Source organism: Spermophilus citellus, assembly GCF_964194105.1.
Source record: "Spermophilus citellus genome assembly, chromosome: 2".
In the NCBI taxonomy this organism is placed as follows: Eukaryota; Metazoa; Chordata; class Mammalia; order Rodentia; family Sciuridae; genus Spermophilus; species Spermophilus citellus.
Genome location: NC_138183.1, coordinates 244,428,180 through 244,446,261, shown reverse-complemented (window position 1 = coordinate 244,446,261; position 18,082 = coordinate 244,428,180). Strand labels below are relative to the sequence as shown.

General features: G+C 50.7%; 1 protein-coding gene across 2 annotated transcripts in view; it reads right to left on the bottom strand.

Annotated features, from left to right (window-relative positions):
• DTX4 (deltex E3 ubiquitin ligase 4) overlaps positions 1-17,771 on the bottom strand; it is a 35,106-nt gene extending 17,335 nt beyond the window's left edge. For both annotated transcript variants that reach the window (XM_081279454.1, XM_081279455.1), the window contains exons 1-4: positions 17,128-17,771; positions 7,881-8,604; positions 2,000-2,061; positions 1,535-1,696 (exon numbers count right to left, since the gene is read on the bottom strand). In XM_081279454.1, the coding sequence (XP_081135580.1) occupies positions 1,535-1,696; positions 2,000-2,061; positions 7,881-8,604; positions 17,128-17,338 (1,159 nt within the window). In that variant the 5' untranslated portion in view covers positions 17,339-17,771. The remainder of the gene's footprint in view (positions 1-1,534; positions 1,697-1,999; positions 2,062-7,880; positions 8,605-17,127) is intronic.
• Between the last annotated feature and the right edge of the window lie 311 nt (positions 17,772-18,082).

Here is an 18,082-nt window from a genome sequence, read left to right as displayed (position 1 = left end):
CCTTATAATCAAAGAGCCTGGACTAGCTCAAACGATCCTATGAGATAACAGAAATGAAAGCCCTTTGTCCACTGTTAGGTGTTAAGGAAGCATTAGGCAGTGTGACCACATACACTTTCCAATTCGCTAAGCACTGTCTAAGTTGATAATGTGGCACCAAAGTAAGACATTTGTAAGGGAAAATAGGAAGCTATGACCCCCAGCTTTAGGACAGTCCTCCTTGGTTTTGGACGATGCTGTCATGGCCAGCAGACACAGCCCAGCAGCAGGGTAGAGGGAGACTCTGGGAAGCATCCTGACAGGCTGCTATGATCCGGGGATTCCTTTGGGAGCTGGAGCCTTAGGAGACCATCCAACCTGAAGGAGGTGGCCGGAGTGACCCAGGCTTACAAGGAGCCACAGAGGAAGCAACATCAGTGCCACTCTGGGCTACTTGCTTCACTTTTTTAAGCTGTTTTTTTTTTTTTTCTATAAAAATGGGGAAGATTGATAGCACCCACCTCAAAGGGTTGCTTTGACAATTAATAGGCTCCGGGGTGAACAGCCCTTCATCACGTTGCCAGATAAGGATGCAGTATGTGCTATTAATAATAGCAGGAAGAGTGGGAAAGTGTAAAATCCTGTCACTCCCAATCAGACCACGAGCAAGGCAATTGAGTTCATTTAGGCAGGGAAATTTTAATAGACTGGAAAAGTAGGACAAGAGTTTGAGGAAATGGATCGTGTAACAGCCCAAAGCTGAGGTGCCAGCCCTTCCCTCCACTGTCCTGCTTCTCTGGTAAGAATTAATTTTTTTCCACACTGGGATTGAATCCAGGGTGTTTCACCCTGAGCTACATCCCCAGCCGTTTTTATTTTTTATTTTGAGACAAGGTCTCACTGAGTTCCCGAGGGTCCTGCTAAGTGGCTGAGGCTGGCCTTGAACTTGTGATCCTCCTGTCTCAGCTTCTCAGGTTGCTGGGATTTATAGACCAAAAGGACTAAAGCTATGCCAGGTTCTTTTGGTGCCAGGAAGGTAGTAATATGAACCCCTTGGTAGCTGGGTTGTGGGCAGGTAGGAAGGGGATCCTGAAGGAGATTCCAGTGTCCAGAAGTTCTGGAGAATCTAGGTGGATACAAGTCCCTGGCTTTGTCCCAACCCTCATGGCTACTTTCCAGGACATACGTGCTGAAAATTGGCTGTGGACATTTTTGCCCCATTATGAAGATGAGAAAACAGGTTCCACATGATCATACAACTGGTTAGGCTGTGAATCCATTTTTGTTCTAACACTAAAGTGATCTTTCTCTTCTACCATATCTTCTCTGCGCCATACCTAATATTTTAGTTTCTATATGTTTGCACCGCATATTTCTATTTCCCAACGTTTTTCCATCTGCTTCGTACATAGTGCACTTCAGTGTAACCATCAGAGTCTGCCAGAGAGGCCCACTTAGATACAGAAAGCAAGGCACACAGCCTTAGCTGTGCCCCTGGTCGGGGAGGGAGCCAGGGCTTCACGGTGGGCATCCCCTTGGATCGAGAGGCTGGTACCTTTCCTGGCTTGTTTTTTGGTGGTCTTGCGGCTTGTGTTGGAAAGCCCAGGAATGGACTTGATTTCGCTCTTGCTGACGGGAGGTGGGTGCAGGACCAGCTTTGGCGGTCTGGTGAGACATACAGGCAATCCAGCTGCACTCATGAGGATCCCTGTGATTCCTGGAAGGGGCAGGGCACGGTGAGGAAGGGCTGAAGAATGAGCTCCCAGCACTCCCCGAATTCCTCTCTCCCCATCAGATGACTCCTGCTCTCCAGCAGAGAGTTCCCATGACTCATGGATTCTCTAGTGTGCTTGGCTTTTAGCAATCTCTCCCAAACTCTCCCTGCCCTCCCAGGACAGTTCCTAAAATCCCTTTTTGCTTCTGAGAACATCCCAATCCTCTCCTCTACGCAGATGCCCACCACCTATTTCATGGCTCCTATTTTTCTACCCCAGCAAGTCCAGCCCCAGGCAGCTCTTACCAGCCAAGGCAGGGTTGACGGGACTGGAACCATTTAAGTTTTTCACTGGGACAGTGGGGACCCTGTGGAAGGAAAAAGTAGATACATTATGGTTTTGACAAGCAGGACAAAATGGACCAGTGCTAACCCTACTGAAGGTGCCGGAGGTTCTTAACACAGCAGCAGAGGTGCTGAGCCACTCCACCACTCAGAACCTTGAAACACAGAATAGCTCAGTTTTTACTCAGGGTCAAAGTCAAAGTCCTAGCAAGGCTTACACAGCCCTGCATGATTTGCTAGCACCCTCCATTCTGTTCCTCTCTGGCCTCCTCTCATCACTTGCCCCTTACTCTGCCCTTGCTGCTTCTCCTACATGCCAGAGGAAACAGCATATGCCTCCGAGCCTTTGCACATGCTGTTCCACTTGACGGAAGTGCTCTTCCACCAGGCATAGCTTCCTCCTCCACGCCAGCAGTCTCAGCTGGCTCACATTTTACCTCCTTAGTGAAGTTCCTGAACCCGTCTTATTGAATACTGTTTCCTACCCCTCCACCCAATCCTGGCACTTCCAAACCTTCTTATCCTACTGGCAAGTTTGAGACCAGCCTTTTATTCCCTGCTCCCCCTCCCATGGAACTTATGATCTTTCAAAATAAGTTGTTGCTCCTCAGCTCCTTTCTAGAATGTAAGCAAATATCTTTGTTTTGTTCATTGAGTCTTTGTTTTGTTCAGTGACTGGCACCCGTAGGCATTCAATCAATATTTGTTGAAGGGATGAAAGATAAAGAAGCAAGTTCAGATCTCAGTGTATAAAAGAGCCACCCTGAGATGCTTTCAAAAAGATGGAGAGCCCTGGGCCCAGATCCGAATCTCCACCCGTGGAGCACATGGAGCCGTATTTTTTCCAAAGCTCCTTGAGAGGATGCAGATGTCGCCAACCCCAGGCCCAGCTTTTGGAAATCACTGTTTGAACAGCTTTCACTTCTCCTTCTCCCTGAGACATAAACATCAGGCACAACCTCCTCCCCTCTCTGTCCTTCTCTCCAGCAACGCAAGCCAGGCTGGAGAAGAGAGGCACAGCTGCCTGGGAAAGGCCCGGCCGCCCACAGCGCTGACTAGGAAAATATGGGACACGTGGGCTGGGGCTTACGCCATCCCCTCTGCCACCCACACTCCACAGCTGGCTTGCAGAGGACAGTGGACCCGGTCAGTTGCTTCCAGGAGTAACACAGTCTGAGAAGCCAGCAGCTCTGCTACAGGGTAGAGCGATTCTGGGCAATTGGAAGGAGAAAAGAGTATGTTTATTTATGTATTTGAAAAGTACTTATTGCACCCTACTTTGTGCTAGATACTGTGCTCCATGCTGGAGACACAGCAGCGAACAGGACAGCCCATGGCTTCATCTTGGTATTATGATCCCTGACATGCACAGAGCCTCCTTCTTCCAGAAACGGTTCTAACTGCTCACAACATACAAACCCATCGGTCCTTACCACAACCTATGGAAGAGGACTGTTGTTAACCCTATCTTATAGGCAAGGAAGTTGAGGTGCACAGGTAAGCAAACATGACCAGAGTCGCTCGGCTAAACAAACCAATCACACCCCAGAATCGGGCTCCGGGGACATTCACTGTGTCACTCACTACTCTGAGCTCTTACATCATCCCCAACACCCAAGAACCCCATGCTGTAGGGTAACAAGGAAACCCAGTACTAGGTGGGAAGGTGGGGAGCAGGAATGGGAGCACAGATGGGGTCTCCCCAGCTACTCAGAGCCTGCCTGGGCTGCTGTTCTCTCCCAGGAATGAAGACACATGCAGCAAAGATGGGAAGATGTGAGAGCTGAATTTAAAACAGGTGCCAACAGGCCAAGAACAGCTGGGCTCTGGGGCCTGCCCTGCAAGGCCAGGTGTGGTATGATGGACACACAGTCAAGAAAGCTGGACTCCAGTCCCAACCCTGCCAACAGTTCCTCACAGTCAATGTGGCTGTCTTGATGTCCTTGTCTGTAGAACAGCTAAGGTCTTTGTTTAGAGGATACCTTCTTGACAGCCCCCCACCCCAGGACCTGAGAAGGTGGCCTCCTTAGCCCTGGGTGCCCTCCCAGGGCAAAGAGCCACTTCCTGTGGCCTGTACCTCTGCTCCCCACCAGAGGGCAGCACTTGCCACCCAAACCTGCACCTGCCCTTTTTCCTCTTGCCATCTCCAAGTCCCCCACTCCAGCTGATAAGTAGCTGTGATCTGGGTGACAAAAGCCACCTTTGTTCCCACAAACTGGACTGGCAGGTTTCCACACCCAATCTGGTCAACCAGGAAATACTCCAACCCCCGCCCCCCAGCAGCCTAAGAACTGTGGGGGTGGGGGAGAAGGTCTGGAAAGAGGAAGGGGAGGGCCTGAAGGTGGGACATGAGAGACACACAGGACACTGGGGGGCCAACAGGTGGGAGAGGAGTCTGTCCTTGCTTGTTGGGAATGGGGCGACGTGGTGGGAGGGCTTGTTACAGGCTGTGGGTAGCAACGGGGCCCAGGGTAGGGTGGGGGATATTTGTTTAGGGAGCAGAGCAGGATATAATCTTAACCCAGCTCAGCTCTGATTTGCTTGTGCCTGCAGTAGAGCTGCCTGGCTTTTCTGCAGTTTCCTGAACACATTTGAGTTAAATCCCAGCTGTAAATAGGGCACCCCAAATGCCTGCCCCCACCCCCGCCCCATCCCGCCCTGGGGTCCCTGTGAGGATTCAGGATCTAGGTCTAATACTTTGCAAACAGCTGAGCCCTATGCAAATTTGGGTGGCTGTTTACACTTTTATGTCCAACTGTCAAAGGACCATATTGGGCTTAGTTACTGCCATTTCCTGCTTGAATGACCCACTTTCCAAGATTCTTGAGGACAGGAGACTCTAGTGTAAAGGTGCAGAGTTGAACCCTGAGCAGTTCTGGGGGTTGTTCAGTTGGCAACACCTGATCTCCCCACCCCCATGGTTCCTGATTGAAAGGAAAACCCTGGAGAACAGCCCATGTTGCCCACTCTGTTGGGGCCCCAGCAATATTCGCCTGGGCCCTCCTTCTATCAAACTGCCACCCCACAGTAGGCATGCCTGTCACATCCTCCAGGCAACTCCGCTCAGCCAAAGGTCTCTGGGCTGACTACTTTGTTAGCCGATCACCAACAAGAAGACCCCCTCCCAGTCTGTTGGGCCAGTTCCCAGTTATGGAGGGTCCAAGTTTTAATTTCCATTGATAAAATATAAAACCAAGAAAGGACAAGGGTTTGACAAGATGAGGGGGGAGGAGAGGCTGAGGCAGGGAAACTATCCTGCAGATACCATGGTGAAAGGCAGTGTTTTTCTGAGTTATGCACCAACCCAGGAATCCTCAGGCAGGACAATGGTCTTGTCTCTAAGGCAACTGTAGCCTAGCTGGAGAGAGGAGCCCAGACAGAGGAGGAGAGGGCCAGAGGGGCAGCCCTGCCTGCCACCACACAGCCCCCCCACCCTTTAGAAACCCCCTGCTTGTGTCTCTGAATAATTCACAGAATCTTTTGTCCCCCCCACCCACCCCAACCCCTGTCTTCATCCCACTTCTCCCGCCCTCCCTGTCTTCCCTTTTTTCCGTGGGAAAGTTGCTTGAAGAGGTCATGGGCAGAAAGAGGAGGGGGCGGGGCCACACGACAGAAGGTGGATGGCAATCCCAGACAAAGGGAATAAACACGCTCATTAAATGACCAAGAAAGGCAGGAGCAGAGGATGGCAGTGGGCTGAGAGAGGTGGTAGGAGGTGAAAAGGAAAGTGCTGGAATATAGACGGGGTAGGCAGGAGAATAGAACAGAATGAGAAACAGCTCATTTCTATAGCCCTGTGGAAACTGCACCGTGCGGACCTCCACCCCATTCTCCAGGTCCGATACTAGTGACAGGCAGAGGGAATAAAGACCGGAGATAAAGTGCTACCAACTCCCTCATTAAGATTCAAAGCAACTGGGGGGCCTCTCCCTCAATGATGGCAGGAGGTCACTTGGCCCTTGTCAACAGTGCCTCATGTCAACAGGAGGCATGATAGACCTGCTCAGCTTTGACTTGATTTTAGCAACTCCACAGTATATATTCAGTAGACACCTGATAGTAATAATGGTAGCAGCTCACGGTGACTAAACTGAGCATGTGTCAAACATTCCGCTAAGTCTACACAATGAATGTCTCAATAGACCCTCATGAGAACTCTGAAGGGAAGGTAACATTACCACTCCATTTGACAGATAAGAACACTAAAGACAAAGGATGAAGAACTTGCCCCAGGTGGCACAACTAGGAAACTGGTCTCAAATCCCAGTCGTGAGGATTTGGAGGCCATGTTCTTATCTAGTGCAGGAACCTCCCTTGAAAGCCAGCGATCACCCTGGAGCTCTGTTAGAGGACCCCAGAATGCTGCTGCAGGACAGTGTGGAGAAACCAAACTCGGCATGGTTTCGGTGCCTATTTCCCTCTCCAAATATTCCACCAGTTAAGAGTATGTCAGGAAAATCTCCTGTATCTGGCTTGCATGTTGCCAGTTAAGAATTGCTTTGCCTTCAATGAGGAGCTGGGCTTTAGCCAAAACAAAAGTGGACCAGGACACTGAATCCTGGGTTCCAAACCTTCCTTTTAACACAGGAGCTGAGCTGTGAGGACCTCCTGGAGAGTTCATTCTACCTGTGCCTAACACTTGTATTGGAGTAAAAGAATGAGATACTGCTGAAGAGCGCATCTGGTGAACTCCTGTGGAGGTTTTCACAATGATTCCATGGTAGGTAAGGCAAATTCAGTGTCAAACAATGATATTGGACCTTGCAAAATTCTGTGGCTTAATCCAAATGGCAGAGGCAGGAGTATGGCCTCCAAATCCCAGCCTGATCCTCCTGGCACACTGCAGTGTATGCTCCCTCCCTTTCTCCTCCCAGTGCTAAGCCACTGTGTGCAGAGAAACAGCACAGTGTTGATGGTGCCTCCTCAGGGCAACCTGGACTTTCAGACTCAGGCATCCAATGCAATCCTAAAACCATCCTGACCATCTGGAGCACGGGGCCTGCTGGCAGAGCCAGGTCTCTCTGGAGAAAGGGAAGATTGGTTGGGTGTAGGAGGCTGACCAGAAACCAGGGGCTGGCAGGCTCAGGCTGCAGATGTTGCACATGGACTTGGGTTACTCCCATTTTATGATCAAGAAGATCAAGAATATAAAAGGCCATCCTAACAGAACCCACAGCATCACCACATTGTTGCTGGAATACCTGAGACAATAAACAGCAAGAAAAAAACATGCATTTGGCACCTACTGCATGCCAGCACCATGGTACAGGCTTGGCAGGGAGGCAGCACTATGGAGTCAGAATCTGGCTCCAGCGTCAAGGTTTCTAAAGTCTGAATCTCAGAACCTACCAACCTAGCTATGTGCTCTTGAGCAAGTGAACTTTGATTTTCTTCATCTGTACAAAGGGAAAATAATGCCTATCTCATAGAGTTGTTGTAAGGATTAAATGAGAGGAGAAAACCCCCAAACCAGAACATCGTGGGAGCTCAGTTCCTGCTGCTCATTATGACTTGATATGAACTTCTTTAATCCTCACAGTGACTTTAATGTGAATAGGATTGCCAGCATTTACAAATGAGGAAATTAGGGCTCTAAGTTAGAGATCTTGCCCCAAAGCACCCACAAGGGAAAGGCAAAGTCCCACCTAGAATCCAGATTTGTTGGACCACAAACTGCTAAGCCTCCCTCCCCCATACGATGTGGCCTTCACCTGCAGCCCGGGCCGGCACAAGATGAGCAGAGCTAAGGTCTTGGCAGTCCCTCTTAACACTGACCCACAAGGCCAGTCATAGGTTCTGCCTGAGATGAATAAATGCCCTGAGCAGCCTTGGAAGCACCTACCCGGAGGCGATCAGCACCCGGGACTGGGCGATGGCCAGTCGCTGCAGGTTGGCTCGATTCAAGGTAGCCAGGGCCACCCTCCCGGTCTTGCTGTTGGCTCCTGGGGGGCTGGCAGGAGAGCCTGCAGTTGCCCCAGCTGGTGTGCCAGAGGCTTGTCGCCGGATCGTCTGCGATGGGGCGGTCTTCACTGGGCCTCGAATAGTGCCTGTACTGTCCAGTGGCTTGGCCCCAGGGCCTGGTGGTGGGGGCAGCTTGACCATTCCAGAGGGGGGCACATTCTTGCGGGTCGCTGTGGGCTGCAGGGGCCCGTGGCTCCCGTTGACCACGGCCGCCTTGACGCTCATCACCAAGACACACTGCGGACAGGAGCAGGGTGGTGCCGGAGGCGAGGTGGCCGACCCAGGGCTGGCCGGCCAGGACTGAGTCTTCGGCAGGGTGCCAGTGACCATAGGGTAGATGAGGTCGAGACGTCGGCGGACTCGGCGCTGGCGCTGGGTCTGCCGGTTGATCTGGCCCATGGTGCTGAAGTCAATGACGTAGCTGAAGCCGATGGACGTGAGGTCGATCCAGGGGTGCTGCTTCTCATAGGCGTGCTGGATGGTGATGCCCACCTCCATGTCATAGGGCGTCCAAGAACCGTTGTCATTCTCCCACTCCCACACCACGCCCTTCCCGGGGGCCGAGGATGGGTCGTAGTAGTTGCGGCGAACTGGGCGGAGGGTCCCTGCCAGAGGAGGACAGAGGAGAGCTCAGGGTCAGCGTGGACTACACTGAACTGCATCCCGTTAACATGCAAACGTCAGAGGAGCCCCGTGTGCTCTGCGGTACTCGGAGGTGTCAGCTCTGAAGGAGAGTATTCATTCCTGCCTTTGAGGAGTCTGCTCTCAAAGCCGGGCAGAAGCAAGAAGTAACAGCAAGGAGACCCGGGGCAGAGCGGGATGGCAGAAAGGGGGCCCCCTGGATGGGATAGCACCCAAACCAATTTAGGGCTGGGATGGGGCTCCGTGGTAGCATGTGGCAAGGACCTGAGTTCAATCCCCAGTATTAATAAATAAATAAATAAAATTTGAAGAAATTTTTTTTTTTTTAAAAATTCACTTACTAGCTAATATGGAACTCTTCAACCAACCCTTCTCTCCTGAGACAGTATAACCCCTTCATCTGCTTTTTGTAAAAATTAGACGTGACTCATTTATTCATTGGGTAAGTGTATGTTTGTGCATGCCAGATACTGGATTTCATATTGCATGTAGGGATATAATGTCCTTGAAACATAGTAGGTCCTTTTAATTCTTGGATCTGACTATCATATTCTTTCTTCTCTGTTGCCCTATGCCAAAGACTATGCAGAAAACCAACCCAGGACACCTACAGGATGGAGGAACAACTTTGCTTCCACTCAAGGACTATTCAGAGGCAGAGGTGATGGAGCTTGCAGTAGCTCTTTATAGGTGCAGTTAAAACACAAAATGGTGCTGAAGTCAATGACGTAGCTGAAGCCTACAGTAACCTGTGAGAGAACTCTTAAGTATTTCCCAACACTAAATCTTATATCAACAACAAAAACATTCTCCATGGGCCTGAGGATAATTTTACAATTATCTAATGTCTTTCTTTCAGAAACATCCAACCCTTCTAAAGATAGCATTTTAATGTTGACAGTCTCATAGTGGGGCAGGGAAGAGGTCAGGGTTATTACAGGGTAAAGGTATAAACAGAAACAAATCAGGAGGATTGGAAGGGAACACGGCTTGGAAGGGAACTATTGTCCTTTTCCCCACTACCCACCCCAATCCTAAATCCAGATCCATTCCAACCAGGGCTCATTTCATGGTATCAACATCAAGGGTAAAGACGCCTATCTCTAGGCAGGACGAGGAGGCTGGGGAGTACTCCAAAGATGCTGGAATGTCTGCATCTGTCAGCTTAAGCTCTATCCATCAAAGTGGTGGGAAAAGGCTCCCCTCGTTGGCCTCTGACCCACTCCCTCCTCCAACCCAGAGGGAGACACCAAGAATGGGGACAGAATCCCATTCAAGGGGGGAAGAAAAGGAACAATGACTATTCAGGACTTTGCCAGGGTCATAACCTGCCCCCCACCCCATCTCCAAGCCCCTTAATGACCCAAAACATCAACATTCAGAGGCACAAGGGAGAAGCAGAACAATCCCCTATTCAGCACCAGGGCCTCTGCTGGGGGATGTAGGGAATATCAGGATGGGGTGTGGGGGCGGCAGGAGTTCCCTAGTTAGCCTCCATTTCCTTCCTAATAACCAACTTGCTGAAGAACAAAGAATGTGGCTTTAGGTAGAGCAGGAGAGATTCTTCCAGCTGTGTGATAAACCTCAGCTTCCTCATCTGGGTCCTGGGCAGCTACTTCAACAGGTGGATGTGAAGATTAAACAAAGGAACGAATATCAAGCAGCAAGAACTCAATAAAACAGGGATTATCATTGTAATTGACTTTCTATTATGTCCAAGCAGGATGGAAGTTATGGGGAATCCTTAGTTCAGGGATGCAGTCAGTGTGTGTGTGTGTGTGTGTGTGTGTGTGTGTGTGTGTGTGTTAGAGAGAGAGAGAGAGGGAAAGAGAGAAAGGGACCAGAATTTTCTATTTGGCTCATATTTGCACAAACTTTATTACTTAGAAAGCACCTCATATATGCCAGCCCATAAAATTCTCATGGCAATCCTATAAAACACCTTTTGCAGATGAGGAAATTAAGTTTTTGGAGTTTACACAGCACTCTTTTATAGTCGCTGCAGGGTAGTAAGAACAATGCACTTGAGCAATTCTCACGAATGTGGGCTGTTGTTGTTTGTTTTTTTTTTCTTGACAATACAGTTGACCTGGAGATGCCTGAGATTTATACCAGGACTTCTGAAGACCATGCCAGGGCTCTATTTTCCAAGTTCATCTTCTTCTATCCCTGTCTTGTCCTCTACTCTTGTCAAATAGAGGCTGCCTTTATCCTCTCACATTCCCTCGGGGTTCTCTGACTCCCTACCCCATCGTTCATAGGGCCCTTCTACCAGAAACGTCCTCTTTTGCCCTTTTTATCTACCGAAATCTTCCTTATCCTTCAGGTCCTCTGTCACTTGCCACCCAATTCTTGAGATATTCTCCCATCCTGGGCCCCCCTACCCCAGGAAGTCTGAAGCCGCAGATCTTGACTGGGCCTGCTGAGCACAGGTGTCTTCAAACTTTGCATAGGTGTCCAGAGTCAGGGAAGGCACATCCTGCGCAGCTGTCTGCATTCCAGTGCCTGAGGCAGTGTCTGAGTTACAAGGGCTCCACACACTGTGCTGTGGCTGATTGAAGACCCCTGATCTGCAGTGACATCTAATCATTGATCACATATTGCTGAGCATCCCCCATTCGTTTCTATGGAGAATGCAAAGATTCAAGCATTCTTCAAGCAGTGCACAGCCTAAGACAGCATTAGAAGACAAAGTACAAAATATACCACATGAAGGATGCCAACAAAATGCATGGTGAATCTAGCCACGTCTCCTCCCTGCTTAAATCTCTCTGTAATGTCTCCTTAGGTAGAGACCAAATCCCCACCCTACACCCCAGCCTCTGCAGCCACCTCACACCCTAACCTATTCTGTTCACTTTTCCTTGCACTGGCCTTCAAACTCTCCCACTGTTATGCTTCTCTGATTCTGGCCTCTTCACAATGCTGGGTTTTCCCTCCTAAAAATATGGCATTTTCTTTATTGCTCATCTTTCAGATTAAAGATCATTTCCCAGGAATTCATTCTGGGCTGCCCTGACCAGATCAAGTTCCTGTTCCTATTTTTTTTTTCAAAGTCTTATCTCAATGTGCAGTTACACATTTATTTGTTGCTAGTTTGATGAGTACCTGTCTCCCTCCCCCAAGTCCCAATCCTGTGATAGTGGGCATCATGGTGTTCACTCCTACGTCTATCTCACATGCCTTGCATGTCCCAGGGGTTCAATAAATATTGCGTGGATAAATGAGGTAATGTTGGAATGGAAAATATTTGAAGAAATGGATAAAAAGTGGCATAGGACTTGAGTGATACAGAGAATTTCAATGGGCAAAAATGCTAAGGGACAGCATTTCAGTAGACAGGACCTTACGAATAGTTGTGGGGAGGGGAAAAGGATGGAAAACTCTGAGAAAATATAAGACATAGAAGAAGATAATCCTGGACAGGATGTCAGAGCCAGGGCACAGGAAGTCTGGATCATCAAACTGCAATGGATTTAATTTGGAGGCAATGAGGAGTCAAGTTCGTTAAACAGAAGTGGAAAGACCAGAGCTGCTCTATTAATTAGTTCCAAGTGAGTAGAGGCGTGGTGGGGAAATGAAAAAGAGATGACAGACGAAAAAGACCCTACAAAGAGAAATGGGTAGGAACTGACCATGAGTAGCTGAAAGCTTTCCAAGTGAGGTTCCAGGACCGCTACTTCGTAATTGCCAGGTATCCAGTTAAGCAATGCCCTCAAGACTAAAGGGCAATATCACCTGTGCTTGGACCTGGGCACCTGAGCTTTCATCATGCACACTAAAGTTTCAACTGTTAGGTCATGTGTTTGCAAAGCTATGTATATTAGGTACCTAAGAAGCTCTGAATGATAGAATGAGCCAAAGAATCCTGGGGTTCTGACGGTGGCAAAGTAGCAAAATGGTGGTGCCATTAACAGGCAGAGGAGTGTCAAGAAGAGCTGGTTTCTGGGGCTGGGGTTATGGCTCAGCGGTAGAGCACGCGCCTTGCACGTGCAAGGACCTGGGTTCGATCCTCAGCACCACATAAAAATAAATAAATAAATAAATAAAGTTATTGTGTACAGTTACCAAAAAATAAAAAAATTAAAAAAAAAATAAAAGAGAAGAAGAGCTTGTTTCTGGACAGAAAGTTACAGAGTTCAGTTGCTCCTTAGAGGGTAGTTAGAGATAGTAAGCAACTGGGGCTGGAGTTGTGGCTCGGCGGCACAGTGATCGTCTAGCATGGGCAAGGCCCTGGGTTCGATCCTCAGCACCACATAAAAATAAAATAAAGGTACTGTGTCCAACTACAACTAAAGTAAAATATTTTTTTTAAAAAAAGAGATAGTAAACAACCTCAGAACCAAAGACTTGAGACAAGAGAGATGGTGGAATTTCACTCTCTGATTATTTTCAGAGACTGCCCCATTTGAAATATACTAACCTTGAGTTTTTCTAGAAATGAGGCTTTAAACTAGATAGTCTAAAGAAGTTCTACCTTGTTCTAGGTACAGTCAACCAAGTAAAAGACCTCTAAGCACAGAGGAATAGAGAATGTTCAGAAACTAAGGAAGAAGAAAGACAAAGAAAACCAGCCCTCCCTGACCACTCAGACACCAGCATCTCAAAGCATCCGAGATGTTTCGGCTCTGGGGAAATAGGAGGCAATGCCTTCCAGGCATGAGCTGACATGTCTAGGGCATGTCACACACATGTATGCAAGTGATTCACTGCTGATAGAGCAGGCACTTCAGGTGTTTCTTACCAGCACTGCCCCACCCTCTCCAGAATGTTCCATGAGGATGAAGTCTTGGATGTCCCATTATTGCTGTATCTTGCACACCTGGAACAGTGCTTATACAAAGTGATTGATCCATAACTGTTAACAGGAGAAAGGAGTGGGGCATGGGGCACTTGATTCAGAATCTAAGCTCTGCCACTGCCTAAACCCTTGAGAAACTGAAACTGTTTCAACCTGTTTCCTTTCCTCTAAATTGGGAAGAGCAGTGTTTAAAAGACTGTTGTAAGGATCAGAAGAGGTGACATGGGCAGCATGCCTGGCACGATATCGACACAGGGTGCATCCTCTCTACTGTAGTGACCATGTGGTCACCATAATGACTGCCTCCTTCACAGCAGTGCTCACGCCAGGGAGGGAGTATGGGGCAGGGAGTCTAAAAAAATCAACATCTGTCAAATCCTGTAGTCAAACCCACCTCCTCTGTCTGACCCTTCTTGCCACATTAAAGACATAAAGAAGACAAAAATGCACAGAAAACTCCAAACTGTTAGGAATCCTCCCTTACACCGTGCCACATCCCGTTAGCCCCATTCTCCTTCCAATCTGCGTGTAGGGAGGAAGGAAGGATCTGAAGGCTACTCTTCACTCTACAGGGGAAAAGGAGAGGGGAGCAGTCAGGAGACTTGCTCAAGGTCACACAGTAGGCAGTGAGTCTGGAATGAGCCTGAGTCATGCCTTCTCACTCCCAGCCTGGGTTTTTCTCATCCTGCTGCTGGAACCCTGGAGATGACAACTAGGTGTGTTAGGGCATAGAGGTTAAGTGACAGTGAAGTCAAGCTCTCCGGTCACTCTGGTCACCACCCTACAAGGGAAAAATGGCAGCCCAGTCAAGGTAAATTACTTCTGGTGGAGAGGACTCCACAAAGGCTTTCAGAAGCAGCCAAGAACAGTCCCTCTATCTAACTGAATCTCTTCCCTTCTTCTAGATACTTCAGTGCAAAATGACTAGAGGAGACCTGCCTAGAACGCAAATGAGCTCAAACCCTCAGGAGGTCTGGGGAAGGAGAAGGGCCCAGGGCAAACAGAGGCGGGCAGACGGTGTCTGCAACCTCCCAGCCATCTCCTTGGAGACTCTGCTGGATGAGGTGGGGAGTCCAGCAGAGTAGAGAGACTCGGACTTGCTGAGGAGCCAGGCAAGCAACTGCTAAAAAGACAATGTTCTCAGTCAGGAAAGGTCCCTCCGTAGAGAAGGCAACCAAAGAAAGAAAGAGAAAAAAGAGGAATTGCCTCTAGGCAGGGAACTTCCAGGTCTTTTGTTTATAGGGATATTTCTGGTTCCCAGCTTTAAATTGTGGCTTGGGGATGGTGAGTGATTTAATTGAACATTGCCAGGGCTTGGCTGAGGTTGCCTGGGAGCTGGTGGCTTAGAGCTCCTACCGTATCGTATCATGGTCTCATCAATGTGAGATATTGAAAGGAATTATGTGTGTGTTGGGGAAGGGAGAAGAAGGGGGGTTCAGAGCCCAGAGATTCTATTCTAACTTTGACAAGCTCCCCGACAGACCCAACATTCCTGGGAATCCAGCCCAGGGCCTTCAGCACCCAGCACAGGGCTTGGCACAGAAAGGTGTTCAGGAAGGTTGACCATCTGACTGAGTGAGTGGGAGAAAAAAAAGCAGTCTGAATATAAAATGCACACGGAGGCAGTCTTTAAAATGATCCAGGGCCAGTTCTCTGCCTCAGATCTAACATTCAAGAGCCCCCAGACTCTACCTAAACTGCCAGTCACCAGGCAGTAGTCAACCTGTCCTCAGACAGAGGAATCAGTCCCTGGGAAGTAGCTTTTTATCAGCCCAGGTTTCTGTACAACTTCATTTGTGTCAAAAGCATCCTTTAGGTCATGACCCCTCCTAGGTATCCACAAACACACATTAAACCTCTCTGCCCTTACCAAAAATGGGAGAGGGGCGGATACCTGTATATCACCGGGGTGGTTCTCTATACACTTCAGAGATTGAGTCTGAAATAGAAAAAAAAACTAATCCCTGCTTTTATTTATTTTTGAGCAGGTCTGGAATCCCATCGGGTGGTCCATGCTCCCACCTCCAGGGCTCAGCTCTCCACTTGACAGCTAGAATCCCTCTCCTCTCCTCAATCTGAGGCCTTCACCCTCACCTCCATGGCCTCTGCACACAGAGTAGCACAATTCCTCCCTCTCACACATTGAATCCTCTTTCTCCATCTCCCCACATTCCTCCTTATTCTCCCCTCCTCCCAGTCTCTCCCAGCTCCACCTCCCTCCCTTCCCCACCAAGATTTAGGCCAGCCAGATACTAAAACTTCTGGAATCCTTTCCCCAGAAAACTTTCCTCAGTAGGCCAGTGTTTGCAGGGTCTTGGCAAAGAGATTGTTGGGAGTTATGACGAAAGATGGGGACACAGGGAGCGAAGATACCCCTTTCCCATGACAATCCTAATTAGCACACAGGATGTGGGGGCTTTCCAAGGAAGCAGAGATGCCCTGCTCCAGCAGCTGTTCTCTGAGTGGCAGGGCCCTCCCTGGTGATTTTCTCTGCCCCCTCCCCACCACACCTGTTTCTCCAGGCTCCTGGGTTACACTCTGGGGAAAGCCCAGCCAGAATTCCAGAAACATCCCCTCCCCCACCCTTGTCCCCGAAGAGATTACTGTGAAGACACACAGAGACTTGTTCCAGGTCATCAATTAGGGCTGGCTGCACTGGACCAAGTGAAGAGGCTTAGCCAGGCTCTCCTCTTCCCTCCAGTGTCCCCCACCCTCCCCATAACCTCCATTTCCAGGAACCCTTCCTGGCTCCCAGAGGGAAAGGATGGTCAGCCTTTGGGAAGTAGGGTTGTGGTGGCCTTAATGGCAACTTGATTCTCATGGAAAGATAGGAGTTTGCACTCTGAGAGGCCAGGGTGTCCATCATAGGATACCCAGGGTACAGTTCAGTCAGAAGCCTAAGGACAGTTTCTTCTTAGGAATGGGCCTCCTCCCCCCTCCTCCTCCAGGGACAAAGGGAGAGGCATCCCTGCCAGGCATTCCAGAGCCCCATCCCTCCACCTCCTCTCCATCTGCTCTGGCCTGTTGCTTCGGTGCTGGGAGTGCACCAGCAGAGGTATTCCGGAATGCCACAGCATCCAGGGGGTTCCATCCCTGGGATCCCCCCAATTCCTTTCTCTCCTCCCAGAGAGGGCCCACAGGCTTTCCCGCAGCTGCAACCTCCAGGGGATCCCTTCTTCTAGTGGATCCCTTTTTCCTCCCCCAGCACCCATACCCAGGACCCACCTGGGGGATCCCTTCTTCTTCTCCCCCCCCCCCCGCGCCCACACCCAGGACAGAAGAGACACTAAAGTTGGGGGCGGGGGGGGGGGAATATGTGGCAGGCCCAAGAGTGCTGAGGGCAAAGCGGGGTCAGCCAAGAGGTGCAAGTGGCTGGGATAGCTTATGGGCTGAGAAGGCCTCAGAATTTCTACAAGGAAGGACTTAGGGAGACTAAGGGCTGAAAAGGGGGCGTGAAGGGGGAGGGTTCTTACGGGCTAGGCTGAAGCAAGGTTTGCATAACCAGTAGTTAAAATTACTTGCATGGATGTGTATTTGGTGATGATGGTGGGATACTAAGAGGATCAAAAGGAATAAAGCACCAACACCTCTTGGTGACACTACTGCACGAAAGTGCCACTGTGTGGACGAAGGTGGGTGCACGAGGCGGGAGTTCCCGGGTCCCAAAGGGTGGTGGGCGGCTCACCCGTGTCTTGGCGGAACTGGTTCATGGACTGCAGATCGATGATGTAGGGCGCTAGACGGCTGTCCACCTGGCCCAGCACCACGCTGCCCCCGGCGCGGGGACCGGCACGGACCACCGCCTCGATGTGGTGGCTCACCGCCGGGCTGTAGGGACGCCAGCGGCCGTGCTCGTTCAGCCATTCCCAGACCACCACGGCCGAGGCCAGGAGCATGGCGAGCCCGGGGCTTCGGCGGCGGCGGCGTCGCTGCGCTGCCTGCCTCCCGGGCCCGGCGCGCCCGACCTCCTCCGCTTCCTCCTGCGCCGCCGCCTCCGGGCCTCGACCGCGCCCCCAGCCCCGCGCCCCAACGCCGCGGGCAGTCTCAGCTCCGGCCCATGGGCTCCTCCCCAGCCGCGCATCCACCGGGGCCCGGAGACCAGGGCCGCCTGGCTTGGACCGCGCGCCGCCGCTGCCGCCGCCGGGGTCCGCTGCTGCTGCCGCTGCTCCGTGGGGTTGAGTGGCTTCATGCAAATGCCCGGCTCTCTGCAAACCAGCCCCCGCCTGGCAAAGCCACCCCGCGAGCGCGCGGCCCGAGCCCCGGCGGCCGCGAGCGGGGGCTGACCGGGACGCGAGGACAGAGCCCTCGCACCAGTTGCGCCTCAGGCTCTGCAGACGCCGGGGTGGGATCTAGTCTCAAGATCGCGCTCGCTCTGGCACGCTCTGTACTCCTCCCCTCCCTCCCCACCCTTTCGCCGCACGAAACACAGTCACAGCCGCGGGGAGAGCTCCCCCTCCCTGTGGCTCTGCTCAGTCGCTTCCAGAATGAATCGCCCCTCCCAAACAGGGCACTAAGGCAAACCCGCGCCTGCAGGGGTTTCCCCAGTTCCTTGACGCCGAGAAGCTACCCGCCATGACACGGCCCCGGCACCGTCGCCGTCTCCCAACTTTGCAGCCTTGTTCCAAAAAAGATAGGATAGA